General features: G+C 40.5%; 2 protein-coding genes across 4 annotated transcripts; one reads left to right on the forward strand and one right to left on the reverse strand.

Moving 5' to 3' along the window:
* Nucleotides 1–2,661: 2,661 nt before the first annotated feature.
* Nucleotides 2,662–9,035, reverse strand: LOC109469209 (superoxide dismutase [Mn], mitochondrial-like). Its single transcript, XM_019767656.1, has 5 exons — nucleotides 8,916–9,035; nucleotides 6,507–6,706; nucleotides 5,977–6,093; nucleotides 5,419–5,598; nucleotides 2,662–2,944 (listed from the first exon to the last, which is right to left on the reverse strand). The coding sequence occupies exons 1-5, from the start codon at nucleotides 8,942–8,944 to the stop codon at nucleotides 2,799–2,801; spliced, it is 672 nt and encodes a 223-aa protein (XP_019623215.1). The 5' UTR covers nucleotides 8,945–9,035; the 3' UTR covers nucleotides 2,662–2,798.
* On the forward strand, nucleotides 6,651–15,589 carry LOC109469208 (pre-mRNA-splicing regulator WTAP-like). Of its 3 annotated transcripts, none has more exons than XM_019767654.1 (8): nucleotides 6,651–6,721; nucleotides 10,361–10,401; nucleotides 10,936–10,991; nucleotides 11,112–11,185; nucleotides 11,762–11,889; nucleotides 12,366–12,544; nucleotides 13,030–13,184; nucleotides 13,551–15,589. In XM_019767654.1, exons 2-8 carry the CDS (start codon nucleotides 10,372–10,374, stop codon nucleotides 14,219–14,221), a joined length of 1,293 nt encoding a protein of 430 aa, XP_019623213.1. In that variant the 5' UTR covers nucleotides 6,651–6,721; nucleotides 10,361–10,371; the 3' UTR covers nucleotides 14,222–15,589. The 3 variants fall into 3 exon arrangements, with proteins under 3 accessions (XP_019623213.1, XP_019623212.1, XP_019623214.1); XM_019767653.1 differs by lacking the exon at nucleotides 6,651–6,721 and adding an exon at nucleotides 9,235–9,400; XM_019767655.1 differs by lacking the exons at nucleotides 6,651–6,721; nucleotides 10,361–10,401 and adding an exon at nucleotides 9,235–9,400.
* Nucleotides 15,590–15,752: the final 163 nt, after the last annotated feature.

The following is a 15,752-nucleotide window of genomic DNA, read 5'->3' on the forward strand; positions in this document are numbered from 1 at the left end:
TGAAAGGATGGTTTCGCAGTATGCAGTGATGGTTATAACTTATGCATTTAAAATTTGGAGTCTTAGCTTGAAAATTCATCTACTAGTAGACAGTACTTTAGTCTACATGTATTTAAATGTTTGGTCCATACTTCCTCTGTAGCATTTCAGGAATTAAATATTTCTCCAAGGAAGTGTAATGAGGGAGTTACATTCACATTAAAACTAATATTGCACATGATTGACTGAACAAAATGTACTCGGTAAGACTAAGGGTAACACAAATATGCCACGTACCCTCTTCTCATTGTCAGTACATGTAATTATAACATTTAACAAAAATCTTCTGGAAACACAAAATCATGTATTAGCTAACTGTCAGATAGGACTGTTCAAAGTTATCATAGTGAGTTTCAGTATCAATAATTATGATTATTTTGACTCATTTTGCAACAGGTTTAGGAGGGGCTGACAATGACTTCTACATTGTAACAACTGAACACTAGGTGTAACCATTGTCGACTACATGTATCATAAAATCAAATCAAATCAACTTTATTGCTCAACAACTGTAGCTGGTACAATGTATGGCAAAGAAACAACAATGGTACATACATCAACTAATGCTAAGATATAATTCTAACTAGCTAGTCCATAATGATACTAAAGCTAATCTATTGTGTTTTCTTAGGAAGAGTATTATTACATTCTGTAATTCAGGGGATATATCAGCTATTTACAATCTGGTGTCGCTTTTGTAGTGATTCGAATATGAATTTTCCAACGTACACTGATATCTGAGTAGGACATGAAAGGAGAGTATTAAAGATATCTGATTTTGAGTGAGGTAGCGTAACATTAGTTTTGGAAGCTATGGATTGCATCAATATTTGTCTGTTTTCTTCATATATTGACTAATTCACATTACACCCATCATTCAGGACTGTGTCAGTGTGTGGCCTTTAAATCCTACAAAAGCCACACATCCCAGAATTTAGTGATACATCTAAATTTGTGCTAAACTACATAATCTGTGTATCATGCTGTTAAAGTCCTTGGAAAATCGCTAATGACTTCTGACTTCCGACAACACTACAAAACTTAAAGGCAGCTTAGAGTACAGCAGCCAAAGTCTTGTGTGTAAAATCCCTTGATTGCATACATCATTTAAGCTTGACAAAAGTTATCGTCACCTCGTGTTATGCTGGGGGACACAGCCTACGTAAGTGGTGACATTACGGCATTGAAACTCACTGATCCAAACATGAATTATCCACTGTTATTGTGAACACCAAAGGCACGCTGTCCTTCAAACCTGCCAGCCAGACATTTAAATGGACCGATTAAAATTCTAAGACTTTGATTGACGATTTTGTGTACTAGAGTGGAATCGCACTATAAGCATTCTTGTAAACACTGCATATGCTGTATATGGGTCTATTTTGACTATTGACTGTTACAGCCATCTACCATAGGTGTGTCCTTGTAACCTTTAAAGGTTTCATGATCTGTGTAATCAGTAAGAAACTCATGTTGAGAGTCACTGACGAGGGCTTCATATCTTTAGTATCTTCCTGCAAAAATGCTTCCTCAAGAATGCTTAGCTACCAGACAGGTATACAGATCTGAAAGTTAACTCAGTGTTCTTGACCTCCAGGGGTTGAGGTGTCTGGAGTTTGGCAGATGACTCTATTATTATTTACTGACCTGAAAAAAAAGGGATTTAAAACCCCACCACAGCAACCATGCTGCACAGGTCTCCAGTCAGACTTAGCAATTTTGTGCCTGACTAAATCTATTATTCTACATGCCATTTTTGCTCTGGCCAAAGAAAAACAGATGTAGGGCCAGCCCATATTAAGTTACCACTATTAAACCTTAGCAATGTTAAAAAATGACAGTAACGTGTTTTTAGAATTTGTAGGTGTGTGTATGCATGTGTGTGTGTGTGTGTGTGTGTGTGTGTGTGTGTGTGTGTGCGCGCGCGCATGTGTGTGCATGTGTGTGTCTTTCTGTTTGTTTGAGTGGCATATTTTACAACCATTACAGTTTTTAAATGTCTTTCAGCTGCGTAAGAACAAGCCCTCTGCATTGTTATCTGAGTGTGCACTTGCTTATATGCCAATGCTTATTTGAATACAGTAATGTAACAGGAAGAAGACTTATAAGCTTTAGATTCATCAACCAAACAATTAACCAACAAGCCAAACATCCATCCAGCTAGCAAACCAGCTATCTAGCCAACCAACCAACCAACCAACCAACCAACCAACCAACCAACCAACCAACCAACCAACCAACCAACCAACCAACCAACCAACCAACCAACCAACCAGTCTAGAATAATGACTGAGACCACCATGTTGTGTAGATCACTCAGTGTTCTTCACTTCACTTGTCACAAAAAGTCACACATGAGGCAGACCTCATCAGTAACACATGTACTAAACAAAAGAATTCTTGCTTTATAAACAAGATAGAACTTTATCATACACCGTGAGCCATATGCTAAATCTACTGTTGCTATTTTTGCAGCGTGATGCAAAAATTATACGACTGGTACATTCTGGTAAGAATGATCAATATCGTCACTCATATTTTCTTGCATCATGACTCATGACTCATGACTCAAAAGGCCAGTTTTTCCAAACCTACTAATAGAAGAGCTACTATGTATAATAGAAGAGCTACTATATAGCGGGAAGGCATTTTCTTGAACAAGTCCGACAATTCTTCTTGAATTTTTTTTGCAGATTCCAACTATGTTACCGTAAGCCTTTCTGATGTTACCTAAATGTTGGCATAGTGAACTTGATTGCTCATTTTTTAGCGGCGAGAAACCTCTCGTTGATGTTCTCCCAGTTGACCACGTTCCAGATGGCGTTGACGTAGTCTGGTCGGACGTTCTTGTACTGTAAGTAGTACGCGTGCTCCCAGACATCGATACCAAGGAGGGGGACAAGACCTGGGGGCAACAGTAGTGACAGTTATTCTGATTTCTTCTAGCACTGACGACTTGACACTGTTAGAATAGCAGCAACACCAAATTTTGTGAACTAGACACATTTAGCTTGGCCTATAATCTATTCTATGCCTGCCCTCAAACATTGCTTCCACACAAAACAGTCTGGCACCCATCCCTAGTGCTATTTAAACAATTGGTCCGTATAATTATACATCCTGCATTATTGTGGGAATCAAATACTAGTAACTGGGCTTGAACTTCTCAATGCTTATTGTTTGATTTTCATTACCTTGCTATTATGAGAACCATGTGGCTCGGAGCCAATCACAGCTCTCTCCTATATTTTAAGCAAATATTTGCCAATAATTTCTCCATTGAAAAATGAGAGATTTTCAGCAAGGGAAGTGATCAAATGAGTGATTGGGGCCAGAATAGAATGGATTCTAGGCTATATTTAGTTAACATCCCACTTAATCATCTCACTCGTGAAGGTGTCATGGATGTGAGACCCACAGGAGTTGTTATGTTACTAACATCTCTGCTTTGTTTCTCTTTATCGTGATATATACCTGGAGAAATCACTTAGGGTCAATGCGTTTACCGTAAAAAGATGAGACAGTTTATTGAACGACCATGGAGGTCTGCAGAATGAAACACTGCCTCAAAGGAAGCACTTCTAATCCATGTAGGCAACTTTGAACATAATAACTACTTTTTCCTCCCTGGGTGTCACTGACACTGAGGAGGCATTTTAACCCTCCTTGGCAGTGTAATAACTGTTATCATCTTGTATCTAAATGACATGGTAAGGTATGGCATACTTCAAATGCTGTTTTTACGTCAAGTCAGAAGCCATGGAATCCCCTACTGGGCTATAACATGTGACTGAAGTAAACTAAACATATTCAATTATTGTATGCAAGGAGACTTAAATGTTATGTACGTTAGAAACAATGTTATGTACGTTAGAAACAATGTTTTTTGAAAATGTAGGATTTTTGTGAATTTGGGCTAAGGTCTTGAACAAAGTTTAACCTGTCAGGCTTTTCTCCACTGTTTTGGAAATCAGCTGCTGTTAATGTGTTATTACAAATGTATATTATTAGTGCAAGGCTTAATCAATTTAATGACAATTTCTAAGACTCACCAACAATTCTAGCGTGTGAATAAAAACAAATCCATCCATTATGACTTCTTTACACAAGGCACCTTTCTGAGCTTTTGAGAAATTCTTTAAGTCTTTGTAAAAGTATCTTGTGTTGAATTTTCAGGGAATTTTTGACATTTCAAAGCCAGTACATTTTTTTTTAAAACCCTTCAGTACCTAGGCTTTTTCACCTTCACCTCAAATCCTGCTCCATTGTTTACTTAAAGTCTGATAAACATCTTATCATCCCAGCATGGTTGTGTCTTTGTCCTCTTAAGGTGCATATCAGTCATTATCTTAAGATAGGAGTGCAGCATTGTTTAACTACTGATGGTAAGTCAGATTACAGAAATCCCTTAAGAGGGCTTTTGTCCTTTTCTTAAATGTGAAAAGTCTCTCAGCTTATCCTACTGGGCCAGATATAATAACAAGTCTATGTCCTAATTCTTAATGTATAATAGAATTAACCTTCTCCCTGCTGCCTAATCCCATAACCAATAGAAGTTGGGGGGGGGGGGGTAAAATAGCAGGAAGAAGGTTAATGATATCAGAGATTTGGAGGCCTTCGTTATCTGTGTCAGATATGTATATATGGTATAAGGCCTAGGAAAAAACATCTTGCGTTTCCTGGGATTATCTTTTTTCCTTTTTTTTAAACTTCAGTGTTATCTATATAGGGGTCCAACTTATACAATACTGTACAGTTTAACAAAGTAAAACTTGCATGAGAACACTTGTCAATGTTAGAAAGGCAATTGTACAACGTTTTATCACTCAGGTGTCAGATCATGGAGCTAGAAAAGGTTGATCAGCTCGAAAAATCAAATTTTATGTCCCTTGCAGGGGTCCACCCCCCAAAAAAGTCTATGGTCGGCAGGTTTTTCTAGGGTCGGTCGGGAAACAGGAAACAAAACATTTTCTTTCCTAGGCCTAACATTACTATAACTTTCTGTTGGTGTAACACTGGCTTCACAGGCATACCGTGGCAGCTAGGTTGATATATTACACTGAACAACCTGTCTCACCTAACCTTTGCACATCTAGCTCCAGGCATTGTTAAAGCTATCTAGTAAAGATGCCCCTACTGTACTTGTTGCCACAAAGATCAAAGGTCCCAGAAAAGGTTATCTCATTTTTATGTCTTCCGACATACTAAATTTTGTATATGCTGTTGTATTATGGACGCCAGGGAGGAAACACAGAGAGACAGATCAGACAAAATCAGCAAGAAATCAGCAAGAAATTTCAAAAATCAGACAAAATCAGCAAGAAATGAATGAGGCAAGAAAATCACAAAAACTCTCATGCATGTATGGCACTATAGTACCTGTGGTTGCTTGTAGGGGGTCCTGGTTAGCGCAGGCAGCGATGCTCAGTCGGTTATTTTCCTTGTCGTATCCCAGCCACCCCCATCCAGACCCCTGCACGGCTACAGAAGCTGCCGACATCTTCTTCTTCAGGTTCTCAAACGAGCCAAAGTCACGGTTGATCGCCTCAAGTACTTCTCCTGTGGACAGAAGGGTGGGAATGTTTGTTTGTGTATTTGTTGTGAAGTTAAAATCAGAGGTAAATATTAACACATAAAGGTAAGTACTGCAAAGTATTGTGACTGTGGGAGTAATGTATTCTTAATCTTGAAACATTAGTGATGGTTTTATTTTCCTGGTAAGGTCTTACCACGAAATCATGACACTGTGAATATAATTCCAATATGTTACTACTTACAGATGGTTTCAACTGGGGCCACTGCAACTTAAAACACCTCAAAAACACCTCCTCTCCTATCTTCCCTTCCCTACATTGAGTCCCTGCAAACAAAAATGAATTTACAGAGTACATGTGCCAGTGACTGTGGCTAAAGAAGACATCTGTCTAAGACTCTTACCCTGCGGCTCCCCTCCCCCATTAGGAGACAGGTTGGTCCAGAAGATGGAGTGGTTCAGGTGACCGCCACCATTAAACTTCAGCGCTGGGCCCAGAGCAATCTCTGTGGTCACATCACCTAACATCAACAACAATAATTAATAACAACATGAACAACAATTACAACAAAAACAGCTTCAAGACTGGGCCCAGAGCAATCTCTGTTGTCACATCACCTAACAATGACAACAACAACATCAACATCAACAAGAATAACAACAACAAAGACAACAACTTCAACAACAACAATAACTGCAACATCAACAGCAGGCTTAGGGTTGGGCCCAGAGAAATCTCTGTTGTCATATCACCTGACATCAATAATAACAACATCAATCATATTAATCATCACTTAAATCAACAATTAAAACATCAATCTTCTTGGATAGCTAAAAATACTAGTATGTATATCCTTATACTTTAAAACACATAATTTATATACATGTAGTTTTAGTCACTGTATTTTCCCACTGCATAATCCAGCCCTTCTACCTTTAGCCTGTGCCTCAGCGAGTTTCTCCTCGGCCACGTTGAGGTTGTTGACGTAGGTGGCGTGGTGTTTGGAGTGGTGCAGCTGCATGATCTCCGCGGAGATGGTTGGCTCCAGCGCCCCGTAGTCGTACGGCAGGTCGGGGAGGGTGTGCTTCAGCCGTGTCCCCGCCGCGGCCATCAGTCCGGGGTGGGACGCCACCCTGCAGGTCATGGTGGTAAGGCAGCCAGAGCAAGTTCAGGGCAGCGAAACAAAATAAAATCTGGCATTCAAGGAATCTGTCTGGTAACTAACAGTTACTGCCATTTCTTAGCACAATTTTGTCATCAATTCATACATGAAGAGTTTGAAATAGCCCAGAAACAGACTTTGCAACTGAGGAGTCTCTTAAGTTTTTGGGTACCGCCCATAAATAGCAAGAACAGGCAATACAATACAAAACAAGCAACTGTTTTCCGTCACAGATATCTTTGCTATATATGGGATATGGTTGATAGAACTTACTGCCTATGAGCAAAAAATTAAATTCAAAAATCCAGTTTTGCCTCCATGAAATTGTGTTGGGGGGAGAGGGATGGAAGGAGGTGTTGCCTTTCTGGTGCTTTAAGTTCAAGGTTGAAACATTACAGTACAGAGCACATGTTCACGGTATGATGAATCTGTGACATTTTGCAACATTTCTGGAACATTTCCATCTACAGAGCCTTCAACTCTTGACCTCTGGGTTACAGAAATTAGTTGTAACATAATCCAGAAATTTGTTGTAACATTATATAAATTTGTTGTGACATTATTTCAAGTGGCAGGAGTCAAAAGCTACACTGGTCATGTAAGATTTATCTACCTACAGTCAAACCTGTCAAAAGTCACTACACAGGCAGGAGGCCAATTATAGAAAATATGTGTAACATGGCTACCTCTGACCCAAATAAACATGGATACAGCGTATCACTGTGAGTGTGAGTCATAAGCAGTCAGGTGTAAAAGTACTAAAACTAGATAATTATAAGGACCTTCCAAAGTATGGTAAGTCTCCAAATGTTTGCAGAAGTTTATTTTCCTGGTTTCACATGAAATGACACAGCTAATAATACTTTCATGTGTATTAGTTTTGTACTAAAGAACTGTTTCAATTACGAGTACATTGTTGTACTTAAAACACTCAGAAAACCTCCTATACATACATCTCCTCCTATGAAGGAATTAGGTCCCTGCAAAAACATAGTGATTTACAGTACCTGCACACAACCCAATTTCTTTGAACACAAAGTGTTGTGTTTTGAATGCATTCTTATATAATCCTACCTGTAATAGTAAGATCTTTGGGTCATTGACCTCCTGGCTTCAGACCCAGGAGGTTGATAGCCTGGTTACCAAACCTATTATAGCTCCCGAGTTTTGGTAACCAGGCTAGGACGTTGACCCTGTTTATTAATATCTTCCCATAATCCTCCATATTTGCCTTGGGTGCTGTAGGTCTTGGGGGCTTTAAACACTCTTCAAAAAACTTTTCACTACTCTTTGGATGCAATGAAAAGAATCATAACATATGCAAAATCCTGATTGCCTCTGATTTCCAAGTAAAAAAAGTTGGTTTGTGTTAACTGACAGTCTAGTCAGAGGAGAATAGAGATAGAAAAGCAACATCCTTGACAGGTGTGGCAGTAATGCGACTTTAGTTCAATTTCAGTCTTTGCTGCCCTTATGAAATCATCTTCTATCTAGTGATCGTCTAACTCTAGGGATGTTTGGCTTGTAAACATTCTTCCTTATATACATCTAGCTAGTGTATTCTTGTAGCTATTCCTTATGACTGCAACTAGTTTTCACTCTTTGCAACAGCGGTTTTACTTGGCTAGCCTAGGTGCCTTCCGATTTGTAATGGCAACCCCGAAACAATTTTTTGGGGTGTTGCCTTTGCAAATCGGATGACATCCAGGCTATCACTTGGCCAGATATACGGGCTGAAATTAAACTTCACCCTAGTGTCATGGGCCACTGCATGTTTGCTGCAGGTAGACATCAGAAACACCTGTGCCATCCAAGAGCCTAAAGATGTGACAAAAACGCCACCTTGCAGGACACAGGAAAAGTGCTGCAGTCTTACTCAGCTATGGTGACCTTGTGAACTGCATCCTGACGTTATCCCTTTTCGCTGACTCTATTCTACATAGTCACCGTTAAATTCGTTTACCATTTAGCAAGACAAAACCTTATGCAACTTCTCTGGGTATTCGCTTGTCATCTGCTTTGTTTCTGAGCCCTAAAATCCCAGGTCTTCGCGTAACGTGCAAAATTATGTTATGATCCTGACCAAAGTTAACTGTGCATTTACACACCACAGTGTCCATGAAGAGAGATTCAACCTTAGCCAAACTGTCAAGAAGAATTGCGAGATTCGCTAGGCTCACCTTTGGGTCAGTTTGACGCATGACAACATCTTGGTGCCTAAATCTGTTTTCCAAGGATCACAGCACGCAGCTAGCTATCTGGAGAAGGGGGAGGGGTGATTAGACTGTGCCACTTGTGGGGGAACTTCTAAACTAACATGCTATCAGAAAGATATTCTTTGGTGGAAATCATCCCAGTGTGTTTAAATGACAGCTATAAAATGTTTAGTATGGTATTTTTGTGAAAAATGTACCAAGTTTTATTTCTACGATGAAACATTCTATTCCGCAGGATCAAAATATATCCTGCCTTCCCCTACAACAATTTGGAAAGGTCGAAGTTACCCACAGTGCTTTGTATGCATATTTTGCACATGGCGGGCGTCCATCTTGAAAAATTGTATCTGTGATCTCCGAGGGAAGAAGCGAGCGTAGATGCATCGCTCTGCCTGAAAAACGCCGTTTCTGGATTACCAACGATAGGAGAGGGACTCTAGATTCGAGAGGTAAGCTCCTTAGAGGGGGGAAGTTCTCCATCGAAAGGAAATCAAGCGTTCCGTGTAGGCGGGTCGACCGCCATTTTGGTTTCTTGTGTTCGCTACCGAAAAGGCAACTTCAGACTTCTTGAAAGATTCGTCTCCGGAGTGTTTCGTATCGTGCTTATCGAGGACATCAAACCATCACACGGGTTCTAAAGGATACATAGAACACGTGGACGGAGAGCAGTCTTTATCAAATTGCCGTAACTTCGTGTAAAACAACATGAACCGAAACCACCAGTTGACCCATAACTATTTACACCAGAGGCGTCTTCGTTCTCTAGTGACCTTAACCAAGTTCTCTGACACTATAGCCCTTCTGATGTCCATCGGTTGATTTCCTAAATGTTTGAACTCTGTGATTTTCGTTTCTCGTTGGAAATGAACTCGTTTGTGGCTAGATTTTAAAGAAATTCGCTCAGTTCATGTTTTGTAAAGTTTTGACCTCTGACCTCTATATGCATACACAACAGATTTTAGTGCAAGACTGCATACTTTGCGGACTTTTTAACATCAAGAGACAGGAAACAACGGTTTTAACACAACAAGTGCAGTGATATCTTTTTAGGAACAAATGGACAGGTCTAGCAGTATAAAAAAGGATGTTAAATCATTGCAAGACTGATTTGAGTAAGTAATCTGTAAGTAATGTGATGATCTGCATGGATATCAAATGTACTGTGAATGCAGGTTTCATTTTGCAGTGGTTTTATTTTTGTCGTTTAAGTAATGACGCGACATATTAACACCACAAGTATGTTTTACAGAATTGTTTCAACCGTGAACTTTCACCATCTACCTTGTACTGCATAAAAGTATAATCACTGCAAAGGTAAATGCATACATGTAAATTTACAGTACCTGATGCTGCCTTATATGTCATGTTCCAACGTCAAACCCTAAATAAACTATATTATTATTTTTCAGGGTCTAGAGTCATGTCTGAGGGTGACCCTCCACCCAAAAGGGTAAGTGCTCTGAAAAAATTTCAACAGATTTCAACTGTTTGGTAAAACCCATAGTTACGCCAAGACTGTCAAAAGTATAGGGGGAAAGGTCAGATGTATACCAAAAGCCACCAAACCACACTGGCTTTATGGTAACATGAAGCAGTGTATTTTATTGCCCCACCAAAAATCAATACCTTAATTTTGTTTGAGGCTGTACTAGTGTAACCTCTGATGTTAGTGGGGCAGTGGGCACATTTGTCACAACTTGGGCAAAGGTCGGTCTTCCCTAGTGTATGGGGTAAAGATTGCAAAGAAGACAAATTTGCCAACCCCAATACATAAAATGTGTAGGGCAATACGGCAATGTCTTTAGTTTAAAATGGGTGGCACTCATCTTAAATTTTATAAATCATTCACAGTATTTTTTTTTATTTCAAGCTTGTGATTAAGAATGTTGTCTAATTATTAGTACAGAGTAGATGCTCGCATCACATTTTGATTGTTATTATTTCTTTGTGTTAGTAACATGAATGTTGATGTCTTTATTTCCAGGTGAAACTAAGTGAAGAGGAAGTCAGGAAACTACCCAGAGATGAGCTAGTCAAAATGTGAGTAAATCTAGGTCTTGTATAGGAAAAAAATAATAATAAAAAGCAACTAGATTGAAGTTTCTTTTTTGCTACATGCCTATAGCTATGGTAAAAGAACATTGCCTTTGTTTTTCACAGCTGGTCAGAACAGAATGCATATGTCCAGTCTCTGGAGAATAAGAACAATGCAGGACCCAGCTCAAGTACTGAATGTAAGTACAAAGTGCTGTATTTACATCTGTATATAAAGATATGGTATGCACATGTACATAAAACCAACAAAAGACCATACAAATCCTCTCGTATGGTAATATATTGTTTCTTGTCCTGTCATTGTGATATGTAAAGCCCACACTCACTGTCCTAGTGCTGTGTACGGGTTCCCGGACTAGTAAAAATGTTTAGGTTCAAGAACAAAAAAAAACTAAAAGTCAAGAACCGATCCCGGACTCATTGCAAAAAAAAAGGACTCTCATACCCCTTTTCTTTCCAAATCACCGAAAACCTTCCATATATTGCAAAATCTGTGCTGCAAAATGAAGAAAACATTGTCATCGGGCATTGTCAAGTGTCGGCCTACTGTTATGTGGCCACAGTTTTGCCCATACAACATTGAAAGGTTGCCAACATGCAGTTTTGTACATGCCATGGGTTTGGGTCCGGACTTACGAGTCCGGAACTGAACCTAAACCTATGGACTTGAATCCAGACCTGGACCTAAATGTGGGTACACAGCACTACTCAGTCCTGACATTAACCTTGCCCCCTCCCGCCCCGCCCCGCCCCAGGTGAAGAACTGACCGGTCTGCGTGAGTCTGAGGAGAAACTGAAGCAGCAGCAGCAGGAGTCAACCCGCCGCGAGAACGTCCTCGTCATGAGGCTCGCCACCAAGGAACAGGAGATGCAGGAGATCGCCGTAAGTCTCCGTTTTCTACAGTAGGCATATAAAAACAGAAACCAACACACAAAACTAGAAAGGTAACATTTGCAAGGCAAATGCATAATGTTTACCTTCGCATATGGTCTGCTCTGTTAATTCTTACTCAAATACATTCACATATATATATGGTCAGACGGGAGTCTAAATCCCTCTTGCTTTAAAATTGCAACATGATGTTAGCCAACACTAGTTACCGTGGTGACAGACGTCTGGTTCAGGTTATTGACCTTATTGGTGTGCAGAAGAAGAAGAGGAAACAGAGCAAAAACAATTATGTTTTCCTTCGGTAAACATAAATTGAAACGCAAAGAATGGAGATTGACAGCTATATAGATGGCATTAGGGCAGGAACTAGAGTCCAGATATCAGGTAAGTTGACAAATTTTGAGGGGTTTGCATGAGAGCCCAACCAGTCTTCCCCATAGAATTAACATCTCCATTCTCACCTGCAGAGTCAGATCCAGGAGGTGAAACAAGGTCAGACCCCAGGAACAGCACAGCTGCGCACCATGCTGCTGGACCCTGCTGTCAACCTGCTGTTCACCCGCATGAAACAGGAACTCACCGACAGCAAGGACAAGCTGGAACAGGCACAGAACGAGCTGAGTGCCTGGAAGTTCACCCCAGATAGGTGAGACTGGGGAGGGATGTACACAGAAGTCTCATAATACCTTATCAGTTCAACCTTGTTTAGGAGAACGAGAAGTACCTTCTGCAGTAATCCTGTGAATTTCCAGGTGGCACACAGATCCCAATCAAAGCAAAGCAAAGTTATCATCACAGGCTCTGCATTTTGTACATCCACTCAGCTCATCAGACAAACTGTTGTTGGACACATTTTCTAAAAATGCACCAAGGTTTGCTTGGGTACTAGCTTATACTATAGTTTGAGTCACAGATAGACAGAAATTTGTTGACAGGAAAAAAAAAGGTTAGATTTCCCTTTTATCTTAATCTTACAGTCAAGCATCTCTCAGCTTCAGATCAGTGGCTTCTGTTATGATCTTTGTGTTTTGTGTGTAAAACACTTGTCTAAAACCCAGTGCTGGATCTACCTAACCACATTTACAAGTTGTTTGTGCTCGTCCCTCTCCCCCCACCGTGTCACTCCCACAGCCAAACCGGTAAGAAGCTGATCTCTCGGTGCCGGATGCTGATCCAGGAGAACCAGGAGCTGGGTCGGCAGCTGTCACAGGGCCGCATCGCCCAGCTGGAGGGGGAACTCGCCCTGCAGAAAAAGTACAGCGAGGAACTCAAGTCAAGCCAGGACGGTAAGGGACACACTGGGTTGTTAGGAACTGTATTAACTGCTGTAAATTCATATATATATATATTTGTTAGGGTTTGTGGTTGAGTAGCTTATTGTTGGTACATAAATTTCAAAACAAAACCTTTGTTGTATTACTTTTTCTAGAAATTTAAAATTGGCTATAGGAGTTTGGGCTCATTTTTTATGTTGCACAGCCAAGCCCAACATAAAGTGCCCCTAAAGTTTTAGGTTTGGTGCACCTATTTTCAAAACTGAATTTACAGCCCTGTGTCAGGTATGTATCATTTACACCTACACGTATGATGTGCTGTCCTCACAAGTCTTGGTTGTTGAAAGAGTTGATATAATCTGTCTGTGTCTCCTACAGAACTGAACGACTTCGTGATCCAGCTAGACGAGGAGGTAGAAGGTATGCAAAGTACAATCTATGTCCTTCAGCAGCAACTGAAAGACTGCCGCCAGCAGCTCGCTCGGGCTCAAGAAGAGCTGTCGAACACTCGGACAGAATTGAGCCAAGCCAAACTCATGGATAGGACAGAAAGGACTCTCCAGGAGACGCCCCAGTCCGCAGCAAGCTCCTCGGAGGGCCTCGGCCCCCGCCACAACCCCGGCCACGCTTGTAATAGCCTGGCCAACCATTCGTCTACGAGTAGTAATGACCTGCCCGCCAATAACGGCGCTCATGTTTTGACTTCCCTGCGTACGAAGACAGAGCCTAGCGAGGAAATAGAAAGCAATTCGTGCAAAACGAGCCAAAATGCTGCCGAATTGACTCCCAACTCGGACCCCCTCCTGGAGGCGGGTCATAAACACGAACAGAACCAGGTCCTGACCAACACTGTCTTGGAGGAGGTTTCCAACTCAGATAGTAGTCCTAGTCAGACTTGTTTGGAGGAAAAGACTGCAATATCCCTTGACGGTCTCGCCAGTAACGAACCCAATTCGATTGGAAGAGACCCTAGCTCCCCCGAACAGACTACTGAACATAATGGCGTCCCCGACAGCGTTCCTCGTATATACGGTCAGGGAACTGCGTAGATTGGACTGCGCTAGTCGCGCAGAGTCTTTCCAAATATTTGTCCGAAGCTTCAATGTTGTCCAGGTGATCGCTGTCCTGCGTACGAGATTGTTTGTGCCTGTTAATACTATCTATTCACCCATATTATGTTGGTAGCTGGACATAAAACTGAGAGTATTTCTGTGCTGCAAACAGTGGTAAGAATAGCAGGTACACTTTATAGTTGTAAGGAGGACCCTGTTCGTTTATAGTATGAAAAAAAGTCTCTTTGATTATTTCTGTGAACACTAGTAACTCTGTGCACTACTGTAGATTGTGTAATGACTGTTTTCTGCTGATGTTTTCAGTGATCTTGTTCATTATCGAACATCCCGGCACTACATGAAAAATCCAACAATCTGTACTTACAGATGACAGTTTTTCCCCAGTAAATTGGTAAGCAGAGGCCAATAGTATATGAACTTGAAGAAAACAAAACCAGATATCCCAAAGGAGGTCAATCACATTTTTGTCTTAATAGATGAGAAGGGAAACATTTTTTTTTTTACAAATGGATAAATTGCATAACTGACCATTTTTCTTGAGTGGTATCATTGCTGCAGCTGTAACATTTTATTGAAGGGGGTAGGAGTATGTATTACACAACTATTCAGGTCTCACAGGGTACATCTTCTTTCACTGGTGACAATTGTGGACCAAACTGAAAACAACAGGGGCTCCGTTGTTTCGAATTTTGTTCAATGTGTACAGTTATCCAAAAGAAGAAGAAAAAATTGGCAGCTTTCACAACTCGACAACTTCAGGAAATGTCCACTGTAACCATTCTGGCTAAAATTACCCTCTATAGATCCTTGAAATATCCTCTCTATGATTGTACAGCATCTTTCTCCCCCCAGTTTCCACAGCCTTTCAAAAGCAAAGAGATTGCAACTCAAAACATTGAGATACATGTAGATACAACTGATACCTAGAGAGTGGGGGTACTTTATAAAATAATGATTTTGAACAAGGTCTTGATATGTATGTATGCTTTTGCCAACACTTCTATCTGTTTTAAGTACATGTTCCAGACAAAATAAATCAGTCACCTCTATGAGTTGAAGACTGCCTCTCTAGATCTTCGCTTTACTTCAGGTGGGGTAAAACCAACTCCCGTATGTAAAATTGTAAGTACTCGGACACAGACAAACATGTTCTGTTGGTGTATTTCTATGTTTTCTACTGGGAAGACCCGACTCTATACGACCAGTGGCTCTGAGATGTGTCTATAAATTTTGGTTGCAGTTCTGGAGGCTGATGTCTTTTTGAGTTACAGATGTACAGTCACACGTTCAAGCCAAAGCCTCAGATTCTCGTGGTCCTCAAAATAAAGTTCACCTAATTCTGCAGAACTTGTGTTTCTTTGTCATCTTACTGTGTACAAAGTTACATAGATAGCACTTAGATTATCTATTTGAATGATACTACTAGAACTTAGATGTTGAGATTGTAACACTAACTTGAATATGGGCAGGGGCCACATTTGCTCTAATGCTGTGCTTAAATCATAAC

This window comes from Branchiostoma belcheri, unplaced genomic scaffold (genome assembly GCF_001625305.1).
Source record: "Branchiostoma belcheri isolate BF01 breed outbred unplaced genomic scaffold, Haploidv18h27 scaffold20, whole genome shotgun sequence".
NCBI classification, from domain to species: domain Eukaryota; kingdom Metazoa; phylum Chordata; class Leptocardii; order Amphioxiformes; family Branchiostomatidae; genus Branchiostoma; species Branchiostoma belcheri.

Excerpts from the sequence above, each read along its gene's own strand:
- LOC109469209 (XM_019767656.1), bottom strand. The coding sequence starts at position 8,944 with ATGTTGTCATGCGTCAAACTGACCCAAAG. Across the intron at positions 6,094-6,506 it reads CGCTGAGGCACAGGCTAAAG|GTGATGTGACCACAGAGATT; the intron begins GTAGAAGGGCTG and ends TGTTGATGTTAG. Across the intron at positions 2,945-5,418 it reads CCCCCTACAAGCAACCACAG|GTCTTGTCCCCCTCCTTGGT; the intron begins GTACTATAGTGC and ends TGTTGCCCCCAG.
- LOC109469208 (XM_019767654.1), top strand. The coding sequence starts at position 10,372 with ATGTCTGAGGGTGACCCTCCACCCAAAAGG. Across the intron at positions 10,402-10,935 it reads GTGACCCTCCACCCAAAAGG|GTGAAACTAAGTGAAGAGGA; the intron begins GTAAGTGCTCTG and ends CTTTATTTCCAG. Across the intron at positions 11,890-12,365 it reads AGGAGATGCAGGAGATCGCC|AGTCAGATCCAGGAGGTGAA; the intron begins GTAAGTCTCCGT and ends TCTCACCTGCAG.